Below are 14,427 nucleotides of genomic sequence, written 5' to 3'. Positions count from 1 at the left end.
AAGTAGAAAGCACTGTACTGACGTCATCAGCTTGTACTGCAGCAGAATCAAAATGTCGGCAATAACTCAATATTTGTACATTGAATAAAGACCTCTTCTTTTTGATAAAGTCCCACCTTCGCTCAGTGACTGAAGAGAGAAACAGATTGAAGGTGAAAATTGTTGAGTACTTTGTAAACAAATATATGTAAATTAATACAAATACAAAATATGGAGGATGTGGAGATTTTATTCCCTGACTGCACATCTTTCCCATTGTTCTAGGAACAATTGGTCAGTGATTATGTCATTTCCCCGACCACCGATGTTCCTGACTCAATGCAAAGCAACAGCGCATGTGGCGCACTGCCACGGCGCGCACAGCAAGTCACGTCCAATCCACTAGATCACTGAGCAGACTTGCCGTTTACGTTTTCCAAAGGAATTTTAAAACGCATTACCTGGCTGTTAAAGCTTTGAATACAACGTGCAGCTGCTGCCGAGTTACATAGATGCAGGCACATAAAGAAAAAAAGGTGCATGAAATATTGGTGGGGACTGTCCCCGTCATGCCAAAGTTGGTGGGGACTTGTCCACAGCAGTCCTTCAGGAAGTTACGCTTATGTGCTTCCCCAAATTATTTAATGTATTTTGCTTTATAATCCACCTAAGAGTAGAAATATTAATGTTTCTGGTGCAGAATTTCCTACCAAAATATTTGTTCCACTAAGTTTTCTATGAGCATCCTAGTTACTAGTTATCTGTAAGCCAAGAAATAAAGGCTTCAAATATATAATCCCATGTGTAAATCACTCTCTGTAGTAAGTGACAAACATATCGAGCTTTTTCACAAAATTCACTGTCTTAATCTCATTTTGGACCATCTTGTTTTTGATAAATGTCATAGTGTGTGTATTTTGCCAATGTACGTTTCCAAAGTTTATCACCCTTTTGATGTTAGGAACAATTTTCCTTTGCAATTGCATTTTTATTTTTGATGGAAAACACATTGTGTTGCTTTGTGTATGATATCTGCTATTTAAATAAACTGGACCTGGCAGTAGGGATGCATGGTGCCAATAAAATTGACCCCAGCTTTGCAAAAAATGTCGGTAATCGTGTGTAATTCATAATTTACCAATGAGGAAATGTGTTTTCACCGAGCCAGGTGGTCTAGCTAGCTACGTTTTGTTTTAAACGTACAAATCCAAACGAAGGAACCTGAATTAGGTCATTTTTCAGGCCGACGAGGTATGGCGCTAAAATGTTTCTTGTGAGCTGAAGCATTTAGGTGTGACAAAAGAAAGTCCAAGCTAAATAAATCTATCCACCTTATTCCTAGCCGCCATGAGGCTTTGCGTGAATTATGGGTGCGACAGAACCGTCATTTGTTTGCATGTTAGCACCTTGCTAACCGGCTTACCTCAGAGATTTTAGGCTATAAAATATGTAGGAATACTAGATATCACAGCTTAAACGTGGCAATATTGTTTTACTGCTACCTCCAGCTAGAGAGAGGTGGGTTGGTGACTTAAAAAAGTGGCCACAAGAAACCTGCACTAGCATGTCTAGTTACTTCATTGACTCAGTTGCTTCGGCTGCAGATGCGGGTTTTCTTCTGTTGGCTTTTTGTCCACGTAATGAAGCGAGCACACATAAAGTATTTTGGGTTCTCATCAAGTTTAGAACTTTTAGCCAAATTCTTTTTGTTTCCTTATCTGTCGATAGATGATGAGAACTACCACTTATCACAGAAATACTGCCTTTTTCTTTTGAGAGCATGTTCAAACCACACTTGCTGCAGCCACAAATTGCGCGCACACCTGTTGTATCTAAATCATTCTGCTGCTTGTGGGTTCAAGATGTAACCGGCATAATCCGGTTAAAGGATTTTCAAAATAAAAGATCCTCCAGACTCAATACATAAAACAGAAGTATTTAATTATTTCTTGCGTGGCCCGGTACCAATTGGTCCACGGACCGGTACCGGTCCGCGGCCCGGTGGTTGGGGACCATTGGCGTAGGAGATAGCACGACCCACGTTTGGAGGCCTTGAGTCCTCGACGCGGGTTCAATTCCCGGACCGGCGACATTTACCGCATGTCTTCCCCCCTCTCCTGTCAGCCTACTTTTATATAAGGGACACTAGAGCCCACAAAAAACCCCTAAAGGGAAACAAACAAACAAAAAGACACTAGCCTGACGCTATTAGCATGCAGATGCGCTAGCATAGCTCGGTAGCACAGCTTACTCACTTAGATCGCTAGCTTGTGATGATAGTTGCACAATTAAATCGATTAACTTTAATAATGATAACGTGGGGATAAATAGCTAAATACATTACATAGATATTTCACTTACAGCTCCTCTGTCGCTGCCAGAAGCCAGGCAGAGGTCTAAACTGTCGGTGCTGTAGTTATGGCAACAGCGCTGTTGGAATGGGTTAATGTGATTGGCTGAAACATAGATTACCCCAACGTGGGGCTTCGTTCATATGATTGGGTGAAACAAGGAGGCTATCTGATTGGTTGCTGATCATCCAATCAGATAGACCATTTATTAAAAAAAGACATTTGTGGATTGAGACGTCAGGGGAGTCTCAGCGTAAGTCACAGGCCAGAAACAGCTTGTAAATCAAGATATACAAGTGTGAATCTCGTGCTGTGCATTTGTGAATTATGAGACAGTTTTAGCTCCATAAGTCCCAGTTTGATTCACTGGTTCATATTTTGCTAAATTACCAACAAATAACTACAATAAAATCAATTCCAACTTTAATAGAACTCTTAAAAATGCAAAAAATGTCGCCACCTAGTGGCCAGACAGTTGTATATGTAAAAAGAAAACTGAAACAAGGGAGTGTAATAAAAAAGTACAAATTTTATTTATTTTTTTTTACTCTTTTTTTTTTTTTTTATACAAAGGCCGGTTCATCCATTTTTTTAATAAACAAAATATAACAGCTTGGCATCGCCCTGGACTGATGAGAAAAAAAATTTAAGTCACACAAAATATATATAAAAAAAGTCTTGTCACTATAAATGGAAAACAGGAGACAAAGAAAAAAGACTAAAGAGCCAAACGACAGAGGTTAAACTGCATCACGGAAAACAGCTTAGAAAACATAAAAGGCAGCAAAAGAGAAACAAAAAAATGATTTAGGCAGTACAGAACAAGTGCTTCATATATATATATATACATATATATATATAATTCATCAAAAGAACAGCCGCGCTGCCAACAAAATGTACAGAAACATGAAAGGGTGAAGCGATTTTCCGACTGATAACCACACCTGAGATTTAGGCTGTGGATCAACTGAGATCAGCGCAACACTAAACCCTTCAACAAAGCTTCACAATCAATATGTAATCCCCTCCCTCCCTGTCTTCCCAACCATGTTTGGCTTGAAAATACTACTCTAACCAGCTGATGAGTGAGTGAACAAAACCCAAACATCCCACACAAGACAGTGTCACAGAATGCAAAAAAAAATCATAACAAAAACCTACTTTAAGACAAGAAAATAAAAAAAAAATAAGATGCATTTGGTTGGCAAAAGAACACACAACATCAATAGACAGGAACGAATCCAAACGAAGGAATGTTTACAGCATCAAATCAGCGACTCAAATCGAGTATGACAGGACAGAGGCTTTGCAGCACGGGGGGCGGGGGGGGGGGGGGGGGGGGGGGGAGGTTCCAGTCAGAGTCCCAGCAGAAACACGAGCAAAGTAACATGAGGTGCACGGGGGCATTTCAAAAAGAAAACCAGGAGAGATGGGGCTGCGCGGGCGCAGTGGGGGGGATATGTGTGGCACATCTGCAATTCTCTTCAGCTTTTCAACGTCAAAAACTTCGCTGTTAGTGTTTCTGATGCTCGGGTTTCGGTTTTCCCGCTAAAGCCGTGTAAGGTTAAATTTGTCTCTTTTGTAAATTTGTTTCCCTAAATTAATTAAAGAGTTACAGTCTATGTTTGTACATTAGCTGGGAAAAAAACCCAAAAAAAAACACTCCGACTCCTGTTTTCTTGGAAGTAATAACTTCAGAAAATGGAGGCACCAGGCATGGGCCGGTTATCCGTTGAAAGGAATATTTAAGTTTGAGGCGTTACCATCTAAAAACAAGAAAATTCTTCCAATATGCGGAACCTGTGCTTTAGATGTATTATTAATAAATTGCCACGTTAAGTACTTGAGTTTTCTCCGGATGAAAATGGAAATCGCTCCCTTTCTTCTTGCTTGCATCGCCAACAAACCTCTCCATTTACTCCCTAACCCCAAAAAACAAACAATTATTCATCATAAGTATAACGGATAAATATATTATCTTAGCAGCTGCTGGAATAATTTGCTGCTGTTGTTTTTGTAAACAGAAGCACATAAAACAGTTTCTACCAAACAAACTCTTCCGTGCCTGGTGCCTCCACAGTCGCTGAAGTTACCGGATGCGTTTGTAAATAAAGTTCTCTACTATAGCCAAAGTACGTGTAAAAAAATAAAATAAAATAAAATAATAATACGCATATATGGCCGACTGTCCTTCCACCCGTTGCTGTGCTCTGCCGGACAGCTGGCTTAAAGAAGACTCTTGTACTCCTCATTTGTTTCGGGTCAGAAAAAAAATAAAACAGTCTAATTTTGCACCTTTCACCAGCAGGGATTGCTGTTCTGTTTTGAGATTTAAAAAAGAAACATTCTGCACAAACTGTGACACCGTTGTATTTTTACTCAACGTTATCAAACTATGGGAATCTATTGCTGGTTAAACTTTGCTTTGTGGCATTTGCTTTTTTTTTTTGTTGAAAAGACACGACACCAGAAATTTTCTCCTGTGTTGTCGAGTTCAACATAATATCTGACTAAATCTCTGGGGGGAAAAAACAAAACAAAAACAAAAGGAAAGGTGACTTATTGCAGGTACATTTGGCCTCGGCTCGTTGCGCCCCTGCAGATCGCCACGGTGACGACTAAAACAAGCACCTCTTAAGTACTACATTCTTCCATTTAAACACGTCAAGTTTCATACACGGTGCATAGAGAACTTCACCCTATGTTTAAATGATAGCGACAAAAAAAAAAAAAAGAACAATAAATGTACAAAAGATGGAATTGCATAAATCCCAACATCTCTAGTGCATAGTCACCAAGACCAGATGGTGGATTCAGGCCCTTGGGGGGAAATGCTGGAAACATGATTCATGCCCATCTGTTTCAGAACTTCGATGGAAATATTTGTAGATTCCAAAGAGTCTGATTCAGTCAAACCGTCTCGGGTTGATCGCTTATTTACAAAAATGCGGCACCTGAATGTTTTTCATGCAACAAGCCGACATCAAGTTAAAAACGTAATGGTGCGTTTTTCTCCTCCCTCCTGTTAAGAACAAACAAACAAAAAAATGGTAAAAGAAAAGTCGACTAATTTTAAATTAGGACAAAACCTTCAACGATTGGCGACCCTGACACTTAATTAAAAAAAAACAACATTATATATATATATATAAACACATATATATATATATAAACATCTAAACTGAAAGACCAGAGAAGGAATTCAGCTTATTTCTAAAGGCTTATTTAGAGTTTAAAAACAGCTTTTTTTCTTTTCTTCAAGTAAGAAAGATTTTATGTGTAGGTTCAAATTTTTAAATTTAGTATTTAATAGCTTAAGATTTGACAGCCACCAGAAATATACGACAAACAAAACATGTGAATAAGGATCTCCTTGCTTATTGTGTCGTTACATTCATCTTTCTGATAAATTGACTCCATTAGATTGTAGCTGCACTGTCAGGAGTGACAGAAAGAGGGCGACGATGATTCTGGGACTATATGGAGAGCACGCACAAACGAGAAACAACGGGGCAGACAGCCTTTTTTTTTTCTTTTTTTCTACAAGTAGACCGTTTGATTATTCAAGTAGCTGCAGAGATCCAACGGATCCTGCACGCTGACCTTCCTACCTCTTCAATACTCTGAAAAATTACAGTACAAAACTTGACGCAGAGCTTAAACCACTGGATTTAGGAGTTTAGGTAATGCCAAAGACAGATTAACATGAGTAGTCAAGCTCCTGGAGGGAATCTTACAGTGAGTAGGGTGTCTTAAGTGTTTGTGTGCGTGTTGGAGGGGCGGGGATAGGAAGGAGTTCAGGGTGGGGGCGGGTCAGTTCATCAAACAGTCTTCACCCTCCGTGTCCGTGTCTGTGTCCGAGCAGGCGGTGTCCATGGCGACGTGGGTGGGGCTGACGATGACTGCTCTCCTCTGCTCGTCCTCGGAGCTGCCTCTTCTCTCCTGGGTGCGCTCAATGTGCTGGATGGCCTGGGAGGGGATGGGTAAAAAACAGTAACATCGTTACCAGAGGTGGGCACACTTCTGCAAATCTGCTAACTGCGGAACTAGTTTTTTTTGCTTAGCCGTTTAGCATTTTGGCTAGTTTTCAAAACATTTAGCGCGCGTAGCTTCCCCTAAATTAATTCCCCTGGACAAAGTGTAAAACGCTATAATTTTCTCGGCTGTTTTGTAAGCTCTCAATTGAATAAAGTTCAGTGGTTGAATTTAGCACTTTAGCATTAGTTTCGGCTAAAAACCATGATAGTGTAACCCCTCAACATTAGAAAAACTAATGTTTATAGATAGCGCTTTAGCAGAACTCATACTTATAGTTAGTGCTTTAGCGTTAGCAGAACCATTGTTTATAGTTAGTGTTTTATCAGAACTAATGCCTATTGTTAGCACTGTAGCGGAACCAGTGGTTAGTGTTAGCATAACCAACTTTTATAACTAGCGGTTAGCGTTAGTGGACCTAATGTTTAAAGTTGGTGTTTTAGAGTTAGCAGAACTAATGTTCATAGTTAGCACTTTAGCAGAACAATTTTAGAGTTTGTGTTTTAGAGCTAGCAGAACCATTTTTTATAGTTAGTGTTTTAGCAGAACTAATGCCTATTGTTAGCGCTGTAGTGGAACCAATGTTTATAGTTAGTGCTTAAGTGTTAGCGTAACTAACTTTTATAGGTAGCATTAGAGCTAGCAGAACCGATGTTTATAGTTAGCGCTTTAGCGTTGGCGCACATTAGAACAAGCTCCAACCTGCACAATGGTGTCCAGGTTCTGTCTGGAAGTGGACACGGTGCTGGTGTGGACAGATGGGCTCATGGTCACCACAGTGACGTGATGGTGTTGGTTTAGTGTTGGAGCTGGGACGATGACAGTGGGGTGGTGGGTTGGGGCAGGCGGAGTGGGCGGAGCCAGCACCTGAAAGACAGAAGATCAAATTGAAACCAGAGTCCAGATCTTATTTCCCCTCCAATGATTCTCATCTATCTGGAGCACAGGGACCGCCGGGAGTGAGGAGCGTTTCAGACCTGAGGACTGTGTGTTTGTCTGTCGGCGGCGGCGGCGTGGATCTGCTGTAGCCGCAGCAGCGTCTGGCTCTGGATGAGGGCCTGCTCCTCCTCCACCTGCTGGGTGATCACCTTCAGACGCTCTGGGTGCAGCTGGCCGTCCAGAGACCGCACCTACGAGCAGATACCAATCCAGTTAGAGCACGTCCTTACAAGACGGGTGTGGAGTATTTGTGACCGCACAGTATTTTACCCACAACATGCATCAATTACAGGAAAAAAAAGGGGACTTCTAATTTAAGGTTTTTCCAATAAAGTGTTTAACTAAATTTTGTTCTTTACTGGCTCTATAAAAGCACCCAGAGAGCTTGCTTGGAGCCTCCAGACATTTCTACAGTAAATGCTAGATTTTATTAACCAGACTTTTTCTCAGCACTCCTGCAAATACATTCCCTAATATTCCCGCTACAAACATCCGCAGAACTATTGCAATATTTCGCTAACGTCAAAAAACACACAAATTTGTAATAGTGGTGTTTCCATTAAATAAGAAATAGAATTAAAATCACACGTAATTAAGTTAGTTTAAGATGCATGCTGATATCCAACAAATTTCTGATGTCTACAATAGATCAGGACATCCCTAATTTAAAACATAGTTAAATAGTGTTCAGATAAACATTTGGGAGCTGCTCTGAGCTTCACATACTCAAGAGGAAATTTACACTAAAGTATACACACAGTTCATTAAAAATTATGGTGTAAAAACTCCAAACAGGAAGAAATGCTTTGGATTTGTGACAAAATGAGATCGCTTTAAAGAGATCAAACTATTTCTCAAGATGTTGGCGACTCCTCCAACTTTGCGGCGGTGAAATTCTGGTCGAGTCAGCTGTGTCTATAATTGCGCTCAAGCAGCCGTCAGTGTTTAGCCCCCCCCTCCCCTCCCTCTTGTTCAACCTGCTTGTTCGAGTTCCTGTTTGTGTGCAGCACCTGCTGTTCAGGTAGATCCAGGATGTGACCCAATCAGGACCTGGCTGCTGGGCTGATAAATGTGTCGGCGCCACAATCAGCACTGTGTTTGAGTGTTTGCTCTCCTAAAGCGTGGCTTAGGGGCCCTATTGGCTCAACATCGAGGACAGCGTTCAAATACATGGGGAAGAGTTTATAATAGTTAAACGCACAGCTGAGATCACCTGCTCCTCCAGCTGCATGCGAGCCGAGCGCTCCTTGTCCAGCTGCTGCCGCAGCTCGATCATCTCCCTCCTCAGCTCCTCCACCTTCTCCTCCTCCAGCGTGTCCGGAGACCCGATGCCTTCGTCCTTCTCCTCGGCTCGCCTCCTTTTGGGCGAGGAGCCGCTAAACTCCTGCAGGAAACGAAACGTGACGTTGTAAGCACGCAATTCCTAACTGAGCGACCGAATTGAACCAGAACTCTGCTTGGAGGCAGAATAAAAGAATTAAAATGAGCTGAAAGTGCGTCTATAAGGCAGAACTAAATAACCAAGAAAAGCCCAAAACAACACAAAACAAAACAACACCTCCAGGTATAAAACACACCTCACCACATGCTGCTCAGGCGTTAAACACCTGCTTTCAAGGTGAAATACCGGACGTCATTTTTGTCAACCAAGTTCTCGTCAGACTAGTTAGTGGTGTCTGCTGAGTTCTTCCATTTGTTTTGTAATAATTAAAATGCCGGCTGAGAAAAATCTATAGAGTAAGTTACCCAAAGATGTCATATACCACATTTTTAAAGAGGCTGGGAAATTTAGGTCTTAATTTTGATTTCAATCAAAATAAGACATAAAGAAATCAATATAAAGATTCATAAAATGATTCTGCTAATCACCATTTTAGATGGGAGCCCTTCTGAAATCTTGGGCTGGTTGCAGACATCAACATTTACCAATGTTACATATTCAGCTTCGTGGTTTCTGCAGGTTTCACCAACTCAAATTTAAGACTTTTAAAGACCACTATGAATGGAATTTAAGACCTCTTAATTGTACAAACTTCTTTCAGCCAAGTGGCCATAAATTTGTAATAATTTATTATAAAACCAAAAAATGCCAGCTAGCAAGACAGGGTATATTAGAAGCTAGTTAGCGGTAGCCTCAACTGCCTTGTGTCACAGAACGCAATGTGGATGTCTCAAATCTTTGCCTGGAAAAATAAAAAAAATTTCTATGAGAAAAAAAAAGGATACGAGATGGAATAGTGCTGCCAAGGCTAAATTTAGGACCTGTGACATTTAAAAAAAATTTAATTTAAGACATTACGGCCTTAATTTTAGATGCATGATTTTAACTTTTTAAGGATACGCGGCCACCCTTACCCTTATTATTAACACTGACCCAGTTTTACTTATCGGGCGGATAACAGCGTGTTAGAAAATGACTAACGTCGGCCGATATCAATGTTGATGCTGATATAGCAACACAGTGAGGCAAGCAAATATGTACATGAAAACTCGATATGCAGGAAATGTCAAAAGAGGCAAAAATACAACAACACTGAGGACGGAGGTTTAAAACCAATGAGACAACGTTTCCGGTCACATGCAAAAATCCACAATTAGCGTTCTAACCTGGATGAAGCGTTTGAGCTGGTTGTTCTGGGTTAGCAGCTGGGTTTTTTCCTGCTCCAAGGTAAAGATGTAGTCCGCTGTTTGTTGAAGGATGGCGGCCTAGGTAGAGGAGAAACAAGCAGCTCAAATTAGGCTTGAAAAACTCTAAATATTGTCAGTGAAAAAGGAATAAAAAGAGACTTTAAAGACCCGGATTTGCTCATTATAGCACAGGAGAATCTACCTTGCTGAGCTTCTCCCCGTCTGTGTGTGGCAGGAGTGTTTTGAGGGACTGAAATCCAGCGTTGATGCTCTGCATACGCCGCCGCTCGTTGCTGTTGGCAATTTCCCGACGGATCCGTCTCTCCTGGTCCTGGGCCGTCTCCGGACTGAGGGGGATGTTCGCCAGGCTGAAAGACATCAGAAGGAGAATTAAAAATGTTCTCCCGTGAAGAGACAAAACGTCTTAGTTATCTACATCTGTACACCCTCAGCACTTTTTTTTTTTTTTTTTAGAAAAACAAATCCAAAGAATGACATGCATCTCATGTAACCCCCAAATACAATACAGTGCAACCAAGAAGCCCCCTAATTAGTCAACAGAGTACACGTGTGAAACCTAACACTGTAAATCACTGAATCCACCACTTGAAACATGGCAGTGGCCGTATCATACTGCGGGGATCATCTTTGGACCTACAGAATCAGCGCACAGCTTCAGTTGCCACAGCTACAAGCTAGAGGTCAGACCCGAACTCTGGCTGTGGGGATGGACTCAGACCTGAGCCTCCAGTGTCACATAAAGACAGTTACAAAGTCGGCCTTCTGTCACCTGAAGAACATTTCCAGAATTAGAGAACTAATGTCCCAGCAGCAAGACTTAGAAAAACTCGTCCATGGAACATCGATCAACATATTTGTTGCATGTTTGCTTGATGGTTTTGATGATGCCATTTGTCAAAAGGTGATGTCTCATGAATTATGTTTGTATGGGGCAAAGCACTTGGAACTGATGTGTTGCTGAAATGTGCTGTACGAATCAACTTGACCAGACTTTTCTTTAGAGCTTAGCTGGGCAGCTGGTGGGAAGATGGAATATGAAGATGGAGCTGAATCTGTCATTAAAAACTAATACGCTCATGTTTGTGGATGTAGTGTGGCCAAATTAAAACCATGTAAGTCCTAAAACTGATGCCTTGTTTCATCTCCCTTCAAAGTAAGCCTAAAAAAAGGTTTAAGTATATTTTTAAGTGAAAAAACGTTGAAACAAAGCGGGGAAATAAAAGACATTTTGGTACATATCCCAATTTATGCATTAGTTTTACCTAAAAAAAAAAAAGCACAACTACGAAAGAGGAATAATAAACTTAGTCTGAATGTGATGCTTCGAACCTTTAACTTATAACTTTGATGGTGACCTCTTCACATTCCTGACGTCTGGCTCCAGAGGTCACGAGTTTGGCTGAACTTGCTGCCCCTCTCGAGCTCACAGCGCCGGGATAGTAAAAAGCCTCGCTCTTATTTACTGTGAGGGGGCGGGGGCACCACTAACGACATAAACGGTCACAACAAACCTGAAGAACCGGATCTGCAAAGTTGAAGTCAGAAGGTCAGAAGCGACACGGTTCACGTGGCTGTAAAAGCTCGCGGGCGACGCCGAGCAGCCGCGCTCTGCTGTCTGAGTGAGAAACTTCAGTCGGTTTTTAATACAGGCCTCAGTTTCACTGACATCAAGTAGCTTCTACAGCAGGGAAATCTGGAATAATTAAACGTTTTTTTGTTGTTTTAAAAAAAAGGAACATTTCTTAAAGTTTTAGACAAAAACTTGAAGGTGAATTTGAGTTTGTTTGTTGTTTTTTAACTTGGGTTTTTCCTCAGAAAGAAGAGTGAGCAGGTGACAAACTTGTAGTTATCAGGCTCCACCTACAATCATTTACCTTCACTGATTAAAGAGACTCTCCTCACCGGAGAATTTCTGTGAAAAACACTTTCAATAAGCAATTTTTTTATATTTGTACCTTTGAGTTGTATTTTATTCCTTGGGAATTAAAGCTGCAAATTGCATTTTTGTGTAATTTCTGAATTCTGGTGCAACAGAAGCTTGCTTAAGTTTCTTTTGGGGTTTAAAAGAAAAATCATCCATAGTTTGTTGGTTCATTGTTTTCAAATACCTGTAAAAAACAACAACAACAAAATCCATAAAAATTGATATTCGACATACATTTTTTCAATTGTTTTAGAATAAGATTGCCAAGTACCATCGCCCTGAATGACATTTGAAAAAGTAAATATTGGATTTTTGAAGTTGTGTGTGGAAAAAGAATTGGTTTCTTACCAACCTTGACCTCAAAACCTAACATGGCTGACTTGTGTAAAAAGTAAACTTGAATATTTTGTAGCTCAAAGCAACAACACTGTTTCATTTGAAAAATAATGCACACTCAATTTCTGTTGTCGTTTTAAACAGTGAATATTTTACAGTAACAAATGCAATGAAAACAGTTCCAGGTCAATTAACTGAGACTTACTCTAACCACGAAGGTATAAGACTCACATATTGTGCCAACACTTTATGGCAACACCTACATTTTGTTAAAAGTTGGCAATTTTGCCAGTATTACAACTTTTAAAAGGTTTTACATCCATAAATAGATCAGACAGTTTATTCATATAATGTTTTGCTAATATAAACAAAGCATGTTTAGTTCAGAATAACTACAAAAACATTACAACCAACTTGGCTGAAACCAATCTCAGAAAAGAGATTAAAAACAACAAGCCAGCTGTGGAATGACGTCACATTCTGGAGAAATGCGCTTCCTTTCATTTCTACCGCTAGGGGGCGCGTCTTCGAACGGTAGCGGTTAGTGAAATGTGACACCACCTGCAGAAGCAGCAGGCCCCCCTGGCACCGAGAACAATGCTGTACGCCATTAGCATCGAGCTAAGGCTTTGTCTGCTGTTAGTTAGAGGCAGATATACTCATGTGTGCACCCTCGCTTGTGTCGAGCGACATATTTAAATAATAAAAATGTCGTGAACACAGGTTTAAAGAAACCCAATCACAGTCCACACGGTTGCTACTAAAGTGCGCAGCGACATATGACTTGCTAGCCAAGCTAAGCTAATTTTAGCACATGACAACGTCGCACGCTACAGGGAGCAGCTGTTTAAACACACAAATACCGACGCCGAAAACCTGCTGGACGAATCCAAAGGGCATCCATCCATCCAGAAAGTGGTTATTAATGGCGCTCAGTGGAAACTAGTTGGGTTTTAATAAACTATTGTGATTTGAAACATGATTTGGTGCGGCAGCGGCGACCGTGTTAACTACCACGTGGTTGGCGTCCATCTGGACATGAATGTATTCGCTCCATCTCGCTGTCTCACGGAGATCCCGTCGACATACTGTCGCCTACACAAATAACGCATCTAACACAGGTTAAATTTAGAATAATATATAATAGTTCAGAGCAGGCACGAACGTGACAAAAACAGCTAATTTCTACAAGCACATTCCAGCTGCCAGCAGCTAACAGCTAGCATGCTACCTGAAGTCCCCTCTGCACCACACACACATACACACACGCTACGGCCACATGAAAAGCCCTTCACGCACATGGTATGGCCGCATCACAAATTATTAATACGCGGTTTACACACCTGCAAAGCCCGCCGATAACATCCTTCTCCGTCCGCTTGAAGTGCTGCAGGGATGTTATCTTCTCTGTCGGCATCCTGACATAGTCCATGCTTTCAAAACCACCTTCTGTAGTTCGTGTTTGCTGTTCTCTTCCCCTTCCCACTCGTGTGCTCTCGTTGAAGTATTGTGTTTTTCGTCTATATCGCGGAACCCGCAAAGGCGTCCCACAGCAGCGCAGATCCTAAAACCCCGCTCTAAAATTCAATCTGAGAAGGAGGGAAGGAAAAAAACGAAAAGTAAAATCGAGCTGTGTTTCTTTCCACAGCTGATGGGGTTCCCTCCAGCGTGTGTGTGTGTGTGTGTGTTGCCTTCCAGCCTCCGCCTACTACGACTCTGTGTGTGTGTGTGCGCAGCTGATCTGTGTGAGGCGGGAAACAGCTGGTTGGAATCAGAGCTGGTTTTCCGGAAAACCGAACAAGCAGGGCTCTGTTGTTGAAGCTCTGCAGCAGGGACTGCAGTTCTACAAATTAGCCACGACTGAACAAACAGTACCGATCAGAACTGCAGGAGACAACTGGGAAACCGTCTGTGGGACAAAGAAAGCACTGAGAACAAAGGGGAAACACTATATATATATATATATATATATATATATATATATATATATATATATATATATATATATATATATATCCAGTACACCTCAGAAAGTACTTTATTGTGTCCCGTGTGGATGTCTTTTTGAGTGTTTTGGAAATTTATTAAAAACAGCAAAATATATTTGCTTAACTATTCACAGCCTTGAAACGCCAAGCACAATGTCAAAGAGCTCTCTGCAGACCTCTGAGTTTTTATTTAAGATCGATATATCATCAAAGTTTTGATCTTTAG

At 41.0% G+C, this 14,427-nt stretch overlaps 1 protein-coding gene across 3 annotated transcripts; it reads right to left on the bottom strand.

Annotated features, from left to right (window-relative positions):
- Window positions 1-4,743: 4,743 nt before the first annotated feature.
- On the bottom strand, window positions 4,744-13,933 carry LOC116720424 (transcription factor AP-4-like). Of its 3 annotated transcripts, none has more exons than XM_032563687.1 (7): window positions 13,557-13,933; window positions 10,135-10,300; window positions 9,912-10,010; window positions 8,518-8,688; window positions 7,343-7,495; window positions 7,068-7,232; window positions 4,744-6,299 (listed from the first exon to the last, which is right to left on the bottom strand). In XM_032563687.1, the coding sequence occupies exons 1-7, from the start codon at window positions 13,643-13,645 to the stop codon at window positions 6,144-6,146; spliced, it is 999 nt and encodes a 332-aa protein (XP_032419578.1). In that variant the 5' UTR covers window positions 13,646-13,933; the 3' UTR covers window positions 4,744-6,143. The 3 variants fall into 3 exon arrangements, with proteins under 3 accessions (XP_032419578.1, XP_032419577.1, XP_032419579.1); XM_032563686.1 differs by having other exon boundaries at window positions 8,506-8,688; window positions 13,557-13,932; XM_032563688.1 differs by lacking the exon at window positions 13,557-13,933 and adding an exon at window positions 11,283-13,432 and having other exon boundaries at window positions 8,506-8,688.
- Between the last annotated feature and the right edge of the window lie 494 nt (window positions 13,934-14,427).

Source organism: Xiphophorus hellerii, chromosome 5, assembly GCF_003331165.1.
Source record: "Xiphophorus hellerii strain 12219 chromosome 5, Xiphophorus_hellerii-4.1, whole genome shotgun sequence".
Taxonomy (NCBI): domain Eukaryota; kingdom Metazoa; phylum Chordata; class Actinopteri; order Cyprinodontiformes; family Poeciliidae; genus Xiphophorus; species Xiphophorus hellerii.
This window is presented reverse-complemented; position numbering and strand designations above follow the sequence as displayed.

Coding starts and splice junctions, on each gene's coding strand:
- LOC116720424 (XM_032563686.1), bottom strand. CDS start 13,645: ATGGACTATGTCAGGATGCCGACAGAGAAGATAACATCCCTGCAGCAC. Junction 7,496..8,505: donor AGGAGCAGGTGATCTCAGCT/GTGCGTTTAACT, acceptor ATCTGCTCGTAG/GTGCGGTCTCTGGACGGCCA. Junction 6,300..7,067: donor ACCTGGACACCATTGTGCAG/GTTGGAGCTTGT, acceptor ATCCCCTCCCAG/GCCATCCAGCACATTGAGCG.